Here is an 11,451-nt window from a genome sequence, read left to right as displayed (position 1 = left end):
CCCCGTAACCTCTTTAACACAGCTCTCTAGTTGTGAGGACAGGGGTGGGGACTGGAAAGAAGAGGCCGGTATCCAAGATAGGGGGGTGCTGTCAGTACCCAGGGGCGAAAGGTGGTGGTGGGAGGTATTCCTCAGGTAGCCAGTCCTGGGCTTCTGGCAAGTCTACAGGCTCTGGCTTGGTTGCCTGGACCGACAGGGCCCTCACCACCTTTCCACGCCAAGCCTTGACCCCTGAGACCGCCTCCCTCCAGCTGGCAGGCCTAGAGGCTGTGAAGGTGGCTTCTCTGCTTCTCCAGGCCTGGGGCTCTGAGGGGTCCGCGGAGTGGCGAGCGCTGTCCCAGCTGGACGCTCGAGTCACAGGGCTGCGATCCTGTGCCACACGCCTGACGTCCCCCAGCAGGTTCATGGCCGACAGGTGTGTAGTGAGTCTCTGTTTTACCCTCCGGCTGGTGTCTGGCAGCGTCCTCAGGTTCTTCCACAGTCTCTGTCCTGCCTCCCCAAAAAGTGCTTTTGGGGAGCAGGGGGCTGATGAAAGCTTTCTATCAGTTGCTGCAGAAGGCTTCCTTTGAGGAGCCTGGAACAGGGAACAGGGAACGGAGAAGGGGAGGCCCGGGGGCGGCTGATCAGCAAAGCTCCAGGCAACCCCACAACCTTGCCTCAGGGCACTGGAGCTCCCAACCCCGATCCCTGCCCCATCCTGCCCAAGTGTGTGGCTTCACCACTGCTCCCAAGGTTTGGCAAATTTTCTCAAAAGAATTACAGCTAGGCTGAGGGCATGGCTCAATGAATTTACCCAACATGCTTTTGGGGACCACTTCTATTATCAGCATTTGCCCCACCCATCTCTGAGGGCAGGGGGGGGCGATAGAAGATAGGATCACTAAGTACCCCTGAGGTCCCTAGCCACAATGGTCCATGTATTGCCATTTGTCACTCTGTTCTGTAGACACACCAAGCCCCAGGGCCTTTGCACATATCTCCCGACTCTGGGAATGCCCTTCCTGAATCTCTGTGTCTAGCTGCCCTCATCCTCATATCCCAGCTCCCTGAAACCGCCTCCAGGATGTCTTGTCTGCACCCAAACAGATTCCAAAACACCACCTTGTTTCATCCCCACCACTGTCAGAACTTCCCCCAACACAGGAAGCCTGGAGTACAACATGGCCTCAACCTAAAGGCCCCAGGAGCCTTGAGGAGCCACAACACACATATCCATCATTTATTCACCCATCTACACTGAAGATTCATTAGCCTGGCTCCTTCAGATGGTGACCTGGCCAGGCCTGGGGGTGCATGCCTTTTTTTTTTTCTCTTTAAGATTTATTTATTTATTATGTATACAGTGTTTTGCACCAGATCTTACTATAGATGGTTGTGAGCTACCATGTGGTTACTGGGAATTGAACTCAGGACCTCTAGAAGAGCAGCCAATGCTCTTAACCTCTGAACCACCTCTCTAGCCCCCTGGTGGTGTGTGCCTTTAATCCCAGCACTCAGGAGGCAGAGGCAGGAGGATCTCTGTGAGTTTGAACCAGACTGGATTACATAGGGAGTTCAGGACAGCCAGGGCTACATAGAGAGACCTTGTCTCAACAGAAACAAACAAAAAATATGCCAGGTCCTCTTGGAGGGGTGAGGACAGCGGTGCAGAATGAGCCACCAGGGCCGCAAGGTTTGATGGGAGAAACAGAAGGGAAAACAGACACTCCCAGAATAAACCAAAGCCTCTCAAGTCGGAAGAAGAGGTTCTCTGCAACGACCACACCAGGTGATATGTGTGGGGAAACTTAAGATCCAGGAACTAGAGAGGGAGACCCTTGAATGGCTTCTGAAAGAAGAACCCTGGCAAGTGCAAAGGCCCTCTGGAGGGTCCCAGGAGGGAGGGTCCCAGGAGGGAGGGTCCTAGGAGGGAGGGTCCCAGGGTGGCTGAGGGTCTGAACACAAGAGGTAGCTCAGGGGGAGAAGCTGAAGTTCCACAGTTCTTGGTTGCTTCTGATGGGGTAGAGATGGAACCCCGGCCTTAGGCACCCCTGACAAGCGCCCTACAACTGAGCGACACACCAACCGAGACTGCAACGTGGAAGCCAATCACTGGGAAGTTGGTTCTTTCTTTTCTTTCTTTCTTTCTTTCTTTCTTTCTTTCTTTCTTTCTTTGTTTTATTTGTTTGTTTGTTTGTTTTTGTTTTTCGAGACAGGGTTTCTCTGTGTAGCTTTGCACCTTTCCTGGAACTCTCTCTGTAGCCCAGGCTGGCCTCGAACTCACAGACATCCGCCTGCCTCTGCCTCCCGAGTGCTGGGATTAAAGGCGTGCGCTGCTGCCGCCGCCGCCGCTGCCATCACCACCACCCCCCGGCTGTTTTTTTCTTTAATTACGTAGCTACCTTTAAGAGAACTCTTTCTAGAAAGGGCCCGCTCTAGCATCTTTCTCTGCCAGACCCAGGCTGGAGGTGCCAACAGGGACCTACCTCTTCGGGAGGGCAGGAAGAAGGCCTCTGTACATCTGTGGGGCCACGACCTCCGCTTTCAGCATCCTGAGCCAGGGCATTCGAGTACAGGAAGAGATTTTCGTAGTCCACGTTTGCTGGATCCTTCTGCAAGGTGTGGAAGAGACATAGGGCTCAGACTCAGCAGTGGGAAAGGCTGGGATGGGGAGAACCCTGGTGTGGAGGCCTCTAAAAGCCTGTAGCTGGTGGCCACGCCCACCAGCCTCGGATGAAAGAGCCCCGCCCACAGTGTCTAGGCCACGCCCACCAGCCTCGGATGAAAGGGCCCCGCCCACAGTGTCTAGGCCACGCCCACCAGCCTCGGATGAAAGGGCCCCGCCCACAAGTCTCAGATGCAGGAAAGAGCTCCAACTACAGCAGATCTTAGGCCACCCGTCAGCCATTAGAGGAAAGAGTCCTTCCCACAGCAGGTTTAGGCCACACTCATCATTCATAAACTGAAAGAGCCCAGTTCACATCAGGTAAGCCACGCCCACAAGCCTCAGAGGAAAGCCATTTCTGCAGATGAACCCCTGTTGATTCCATGCTAGGCGGCCTCTGGCACTCCCTGGCCACCAGCTGGGGTCCCCTCGCCCCCACCTGCCCGCAGGCTTGCGTCAGCAGCTCCCCGTAGGGCCGAATGGGTTTCTGCTGGTGGAAAGTGACCAGGGCGTCCAGAGAGGCGTGGGTTACGTGGTCCCCAGCAAGGATGAAAGTCCCATCGTCTGACAGCTTCACCATGAAGTGACGGCAGCAGGTCTGGGCCCTGTGGAGACACTGCTGGGGTTGGGATGCAGCCACTGTGCCTAGATTTCCCCGGTTACCACGCAGGGTTTCTAAGGCCCACCAGAGTTCTTGGGTGGATGAAATAAGGGGATACACGCTAATTGCGGTGTCTGCCTGTCATCCCTGAGTTGGGAGGCTCAGAGCAAGAGGATGGAGGGTTGGAAGCCAGCCTGGGCTACACCGTGAGACTCAGTCTCAACCAAATAGTAGTAGCAAAATAATAGTAATCTTTTCATTTTAAAGACACCATCTCATGGAGTCTAGGCTACACTTAAACTTACTATGTAGCCAAAGAGGACCTTGAATTCCAGATTCTCCTGACTCAGCTTTCCCTGTGCACTCCCATCCTACATAGCCAGTTCAAGGCCACATGGCTATGAAACCCTCTCCCAAATAGGAAGACAGAGATAGAGAAGGAAGGAAGGAAGAGGGAAAAGAAGGAAGGAAGGGAGGAAGGAAGGAAGGAAGGAAAGAAGGCAGGCAGGCTTTCCCATGAATGCTCTAAGATGCCAAAATCAGGCTTTGAGGCCCCAGGAGCTCGCAGCCCTGACTTCCCTGACCCAGGCTCATGTCACTAATTTGAAGGTGAAGTGTGGAAGGAGGCAGGGGCCACCCTCAGATCTCTGCCTGTCCTATCTTCAGACACAGGTCTCAGGTCTGCCCTGTGTTCCAGGCCTGCACACTGGGCAGGCCCCTTATGCATGAGGTGCCTTTGTCCCTCTCCTGGAAGCCTGGGCCTAACCTCCCCCATGGCCTTACTTGTAGGAAAGGGTGTAGCCCACATGGCTGTGGCTGACTCGGATGAGAAAGGTCCCCAGAGGTTGTGACTCCAGCAGGTTCTCAGCAGCTCTGCAGAGGCACAGAGGAAGGAGATGGCTGGATATGGAGGCGGGCAGGCCAGCACAGGGAATGGCTTAGCAGCCTGGGCATGCAGCCCAGCTCTCTCACCTCTATGTTTTGTGCATGCCTGTCCACCCTCACCCCTCTGAACAACGCACAGAGCAATCTTGGACCCCCACGAGCATCGGGCTACCTGTACATCTCTCACTTAAGAATGGGATAAGTTTCCCCACCCCTAAAAACAATCAAATTTAGTTCCTATTCAAGTGTATTCCCAGGGTGTTGAGGAGGAACTGAAGGGCTCCGCCAAGCCTGTCTGCCTGAGTTCAATCCCTGGGACTCACATGATAGAAGGAAGGAACCAATTTTCACAAGCTGACCTCTGACCTCCACACACATAATAAATAAAATACAACAAAAATGTAAATATCTCGTTACAAAGAAAGAAAAATTCTGACCCAGCCACAACTGGTTTAGTGTGCATGTACATGGCAAATGGTGTCCTTCAAGGGCTTTTGGGGAGAATCTTACACTGTGTATAACTGGGCATGCATGTGACTAGAATCAGATGCATTATAGAAGAGGCAAGCACCTGTGAATCAAAACGGAACCACCCACAGTACACTCCCTCAGCAACCAAACGCCTTCTCTTGGAGTGCACACCTTTGGTCCCAGTACTCAGGAGGCAGAGGCAGGTGGATACCTGTGAGTTTGAGGCCAGCCTGTTTCAAGGACAGCCAGGGCGGTCAAATGTGCTACGGCATATTCAGAAGTCAGAGGACAGTCCACAGAGGTGGTTTTCTCCTTTTGCCTTGTGGGTCCCAGGAATTGAACATGCATTGTCAAGTTTGGCTACAAGCACCCTTACCTCTGAGCCATCTTGCTGGCCCCTGTTGTCAATCTTGACAGTGTAACCCAGTCTAACCTGTACCTTTGATTGCTTTGTCTTAATGAGACAGTTTGGCTGCTTTTGCAAATTCATGTGAGCCCTTACATAGGAAGCCAAGAGCCTGGGAACCTTGACCCTGACCTGGGAACCCTGACCCTGACCTGGGAACACCTGACAGGCCTGGAGCTTGCAGACCTGCACTTTCAGGCTGCCTTTCTTTTCTTTTGGGGGAAGGGTCTCATGTAGCTCAGGGTGGCCTCACACTCACTATACAGCTGAGGATGACCTTGAACTCCTGACCCTCCACCCTCCACTTCCCTCTGAGTACTGGGATGACATTATGCCTGGTTTCTGCAGAATGGGAACAGAACCAAGGGCTTTGTGTATGTCAGGCAAGACTCTACCAACTGAGTCACAAACACTCTACCAACTGAGCTACAAACACTCTACCAACTGAGTCACAAACACTCTACCAACTGAGTCACAAGCACTCTACCAACTGAGTCACAAGCACTCTACCAACTAAGCTACAAGCACTCTACCAACTGAGTCACAAGCACTCTACCAATCCAGCCATAGCCACAGCCTCTGAATAAGTAAATAATACCCGGCCTTTCTTGGTGGTTTGAAGCTCTGGGTTGTGGACACTTGGACCTCTGATGTTGACCCTGAAGTAGATCTCCCGGGCCCTGCCTGCCTGTCCCGGATCTGACATCCTCTCAGGTGGACACAGTACCCCAGGTGAAAAGCTGGGGTTATGATCTGGCATACTGAGTCTAGAGCCCAGCTGTGCTGTGCATCTGCTGTGTGACCTCAGGCAGGTGTCTAACCTTATCTGTTCCCATGGCCAGGAGCTAATCTGAGAATGGTGTGAACGGGGAGGGGCTTGCCCCTGGGTACACCCCCAAATGTTCACTGTGGTTAGGGGTGACAACTAAGGAGGAGGATATGGCAGGATGGGGGTTACCATTACGTCCTTACTCTCGAGAGATGGTGCCGTGGAACCACTCCGGGATCCCGTATTGGGCCAGTGAGTCCACTTGAGTGTGCACAAACCAGTCCAGCCGAGGGGGCAGTGGTGGAGGTAGCTTCCCGGCTTCTGCCATGGCATCCGAGGAAGGCGGTCACCTTGGGGGAGGAGGGAAAGAGTCTTCATACCTCACCTTATATTCTGAGAAAGGGTCTGTCACTAAAGCTGGAGCTGGTCACAGAATCCCAGGGGTCCCCCCCCCCCCCAACCCCCACCCTGTCTCTGTTGTCTCCATGCCTGCTGGAAGGCAAATTTGAACTCAGGCCTTCATGCTCACACAGGAAACATTTTATGGAGTAAGCAGGCTCTTGGTTTGGTTAAGGAGACAAGCTAGCCTGAAAGGAACCGGGTAGACAAGGATGGCCTTGAACCCCCAGCCCTCCTACCTCTACCTACTTAGATGACAGCTCCTCCTGTGTGCTGTTAATTCACACTCATGTTGGTTGATTTACACTCAGGGTACCAAAGCTTTGTGGGCTGATGACGTAATGGACATGGTCCTGAAATGCAAATCAGTATTAACTGTTAAGCTGAAGGAAAACCAGCAAGAAGCTCTTCCTGGGGCCTCAGTCACTCTTCATTCAGTCCCTAGACCTGAGCTTGGTGTGCAGTCCCCACCTCCAGCCCTGGATGAAGGGCTGATCCCACAGGGAGAGGTCTGTTGACACAGGGTGCCTGTGCTGACTTTCTTCCCAGACAATAAACTCATTCCCTCAGGTGTGGCCCAAAGGCACTCAGAGGAACGTCATTAACCAAATCCATTAATGAACACTTGATAACCAAGCTGCACACTGTCTCTGTCTCCATTTCCTGTTCCCTCTCTCAGCTGGGGTTCCAAGGAGGTGACCTGTCTCTTCCAGGCTGGGGTCTCCCCAGGATGAGGCCTGGGATCACAGGCCTCAAAGCATCTGGAATTAGAGGCAGATTATCCTGGGTTCAAATTCTACCCTACAGACTTAACTGCTTGGGGCCTAACTTCTGTCGTTAGGTGACATCTTTGGAAGGGATGGCTGGGACAAAGTACTATATAGTCAATATGTTGTACATTATATAGATTGCTTACACACTTGTGTATATGGAAAGGTGAGAGGCAGCCTCTTTCCTTTCCGATTTATTTTTATTTTTTGAGACAGAGTTATGGAGACCAGGCTGGCCTTAGTATAGCCAAGGATAACCCTGAACTCCTGACCCTCTCACCTCCCTGTCCTAAGTGCTGGGATGACAGGCCTGCTCTATTGAACCCAGTTTACACTGTGCCAGGACCCCAGGCTATTGCCACATACCCGTAATCCCTGCACTTGGGAGGCTGAGGCAGGATTGCCATGAGCTCTTAGCTACCAGGAAGATGCTGGGAGACCCTGAATTAAAAACACAAGGCCAGATGTGGTGGTGTACATCTGCCATTTCAGTACTTACAAGGTGGAGACAGAAGGATCAGGAGTTTAAAGGCCACTCTTGAAAATAATAATAGTGGAGCTGAAACTCTCCTATCACCTGGTTTTTATTTATTTTATTGCTTATTTATTTTTAAAAGGTTTTTATTTATGTGTATGAGTGTGTCTGTGTGTGTGTGTGTGTGTGTACGTGTGTGTAAATGTTTATCAGCCGTGTGTGTGCAGGTACCACTGGAGGCCAGAAGGTAGTACTAGATCCCTGGAGATGGAGGTACAGGTGGTTGTGAGCCTCCCAATGCAGGTGCTGGGAACTGAACTCAGATCCTCTGCAGGAGCAGAGTGCACTCTTAACTGTTTACCCTTCTCTCCAATCTCATTCTGATATTTAAACAGTTTTAGTGTAGCCAGGCGGCATGGTGCACGCCTTTAATCCCAGCACTCGGGAGGCAGAGCCAGGTGGATCTCTGTGAGTTCCAGGTCAGCCTGGTCTCCAAAGTGAGTTCCAGGACATAGAGAAACAAAAACAAACAAACAAACAAAAAAATTAGTGTGTATGTGGGGGTGTCCAAGTGTATGGACACACATGTGTGCAGGTGTGTGTAGGCCTGAAATTGACATCAAGTGTCTTCTTCATTCATTCCCCCCCTTATGTATTGAAGCAGAGTCTCTAAATAAGCTGGAGCTGACAGCTTCGGTGAGTCTGACTAGCCAGTTGCCCTGGGGCTCTTCTGCCTCCACCTCCCACATGACAGGATGACAGGTGGCCATGGATTGCCTGCCAGACTTTTCGTGGGTTCTGGGGATCTGCACTCAGGTCCTCACGCCCCCTGCCAAGTGTTTTATCTACTGAGCCATCTTGTCAGCCCTTCCCTTTTCTTTTCTTTCCTTTTTTTTTTTTTTTTTTTCCTGAGACAGGGTTTCTCTGTAGCTTTGGAGCCTGTCCTGGACTAGCTCTGTAGATCAGGCTGGCCTTGAACTCACAGAGATCCACCTGGCTCTGCCTCACGAGTGCTAGGATTTCAAGCGTGCGCCACCACCGCCCGGCTACTTCCCTTTTCTTATTGCAGGCGCAGACACCTCCGAGGTGCTCCAGTTCTGACAGTGTTCATGCAGATTGGAGTCCCGGCCCCCAAGGGTGCAGCAGGCAACCCTGTCCGGGCTGAGACAAAGTCACCTACCAAGGCATCTCCCAGAATGTATCCCGTCATGAAGGGACTATATCTGCCTCTGTATAAAATACAGCTGAACCCAGTCACAAGCTGGCACAGAATTCTCTTTCTACCCCAGAGCACTGCTACACTTCTTTCAAGACCCAATGCAAATGCCCTTTCCTCCAGCCAGCCTTCCTGCCTCCCTTGCCTATGAAAACCCCTGACAATGTTCCCTCCCCTTGAGATTCCCCATTGCTCCTTCCTCTGCTGGCTCCAGCTGGATCCCAAGGAGCTGGAGGGACTTCATCTCTCTCTGCTTACCCTCATTGCTTTCTTAGGACACAGGGATAGTGGGTTGTTGGTTTCTCTGAAACAGGTCTCACTATGTAGCTGAAGCTAGCCTCAAACTCATGATCTAGCCTGCCTTGGCCACCACAGTGCTGGAATGGCAGGTGTGCTAACCGTGACAGAGCTTGCAAACGGTTCCCTTCCCTGGTAAGCCTTTCCCTTATCTCCCAGCCCCACTCCACCCAGAGCTGGAGCCACAGAGGCTCTGCAGTTGGGGAATGTAGGGATGCAGGGATGCCAGGATTCCAGATGTGGAGTTCAGGATGTAGGATACATACCTTGGAGAGCCTGGGCTGTGTTCCGAAGGGCTCTTGAGCTTGCAGCTGGAGCCTAAGTTTCACTTCAGGGTCTGCACGTCAGAGGGGCAGGGCGGGCAGCCCCAGGCAGTTCCTGTTTCCTCCAGCAGGTGAACAAGGGCGGGACCAAGCTCAGGGTTTGTATCTGTAGCAGAAGCTGATACTGGCTCCTGCCAAGTGTTTGCTCAGTACCTATTTGCTGCCAGCTCCATGGATCCCCTGAGACAGCTGCAGCCCCTCCTTCCCTTTTGAGACACAGTCTCATGTAGCCCAGGCTAGCCTGGAATTTACCATGTAGCTGAGGATGCCTCCACCTCCTGAGTGCTGGCAGGCCTGTATCATCATGCCAAGACTATGCAGTGCTGGCAATGGAACCCAGAACTTCATGCTTGCTAGACAAGCACTCTGCCAACTGAGCTACGTTTCCTGCCCTTATTGCAGCCCCGAGGTAGTCATCTGTCAGGAAATGGGGGTGTGGCAGTCAGAAAGTGAAAGGGGGCAAGTAGGCTGCTCAGTGGGTATGGAGTGCAGGAAGAGTGTGTAGACAGAGAACAGCATGTGCAAAGGCCCTGAGGTTGGAGAGACATTGAAGGACAGACTGCACACACAGCTCTATCTTGCCTTCCTTTGCAAAACATGCTTGGAATGACATTCTATGTTGTCTCCAGACCAACAGAAAAGCGTGATGGCTCAGGTTTATAGTCCCAGCATTTAGAAGCCCGAGGCAGAAAGATTTGGGGATTCCACGTTAGCCTGGGATACATAGGGAGACTCAAACTCAAAATCCAAACAAAACCAAAGCAAGAAAACAAAACCAGAATGTCCATTTATTTTATTGTTTGTTTTTTAAAGACAGGGTCTCACGGAGCCCTGGCTGGCCTTGAACCCACTGTACTGAGGCTGAGGCTGCTGCGAAGGCCTGCTCTTCTGGCTTCCACCTCTGGAGTGCTGGGATCGTAGGCCTGACTATGGGACCCAGCGCTTCATCACCATAGGCGAGCACCTTGCTAACTGAGCTGCAGGTCCAGTCCATGCCTGACTTCTCTCTGATTTTAAAATGAACTAAAACATTGTGTGGGGACTCCTGTGCATAGCCTGGGTCCTGGGTGATGTGTCCCTGTGCCTAACAGGCAAAGCTGACTTGGATGTGAACAGCCTGCCAAGTGGCAAAGCTACTTCCTCCCTCCAGGGCATCTGGAAGTTGATACCTTCTAGGATGGAGCTGGGAGTGTCTCTCTCTCTCTCTCTTTCCTCTCTCTCTCTCTCTCTCTCTCTCTCTCTCTCTCTCTCTCTCTCTTTCCTCTCTCTCTCTCTCTCTCTCTCTCTCTCTCTCTCTCACACACACACACACACACACACACACACACACACACACACACACACCACACTCCGCTCTTCCCAGGGTGGTGTGGGCTTGGGAGTCTTTGGGCTGACAAAGGCCCAACAAAGAAGGAAACCAGGGTTGGCCCCATGATAGACCCACTCGAGCAAAGGGCCCAGGGCTCAGCTGAGTCAGTTCATCTGGGCGATTATTGTGACTTAATTTGTTGGCTTCTGACTCGGCTCCAGGGAGATGGGCTCTGATTTCACTGGCTGGGCCAACTCCCTTGATCCTCTCATGCTTGCTCTGGCTTGGTCCCCAGCTTCCATGGTGAAGGACAGAAGAGTCCAGAAGTAGTGTCATCTGGACAGTCAGGCCTTTGGGGTTCTTACGTGCACGGGGCTCAGTCTCAGAGAACATGAGCTGTTTCAGCTTAGCTCTTGGGCTGCGGTCTTCCACAGGATAGCATCTTCCTGTCAGCAGTTAATGCAGAATTCCCCCACCCGCCATGTCTGTGGTTCACACACAGCTCCCAGAGGAAGGAAGGGGGCCGTGGTGGCCACTAAGGCAGTGTAAACAGGGGTGCCTGGTGGAAGGTAATGGGGACCCTGAGGTTCCTCTCCCTCTGTGTCAGCTTCTTTTGTTGACCTCATAGTGGACAATCCTCAGGGTAGGTAGCTGCAGCCAAACCGCATCAGTTTGGGCCACAGACTCGGGACAGGAGGCAGGTAGGGAAGGGGCAGAGCTGCCATTTTATACTTCTCTCTGCCTAGGGCAACTGCTTCTACTCCTTCCCTTGTTCATTCATTCATTTCACAAACGTTGGCTGGGCTCGAGTTCTGTGCAGGTACCATACTACATGTCAGGGTTGAAGCAGAAGAAATGATGGCGTACCTCTCATCCCAGCACTTGG

At 52.3% G+C, this 11,451-nt stretch overlaps 1 protein-coding gene across 1 annotated transcript; it reads right to left on the bottom strand.

Moving 5' to 3' along the window:
• On the bottom strand, positions 1 to 9,224 carry Hsh2d (hematopoietic SH2 domain containing). The gene is made up of 7 exons (XM_036166897.1): positions 9,200 to 9,224; positions 6,415 to 6,528; positions 5,980 to 6,126; positions 4,029 to 4,118; positions 3,084 to 3,249; positions 2,466 to 2,591; positions 1 to 574 (listed from the first exon to the last, which is right to left on the bottom strand). Exons 3-7 carry the CDS (start codon positions 6,102 to 6,104, stop codon positions 92 to 94), a joined length of 990 nt encoding a protein of 329 aa, XP_036022790.1. The 5' UTR covers positions 6,105 to 6,126; positions 6,415 to 6,528; positions 9,200 to 9,224; the 3' UTR covers positions 1 to 91.
• Positions 9,225 to 11,451: the final 2,227 nt, after the last annotated feature.

This window comes from Onychomys torridus, chromosome 17 (assembly GCF_903995425.1).
Source record: "Onychomys torridus chromosome 17, mOncTor1.1, whole genome shotgun sequence".
NCBI classification, from domain to species: domain Eukaryota; kingdom Metazoa; phylum Chordata; class Mammalia; order Rodentia; family Cricetidae; genus Onychomys; species Onychomys torridus.
The sequence above is the reverse complement of the archived record's forward strand: the minus strand, read 5'-3'. Positions and strand labels throughout refer to the sequence as shown.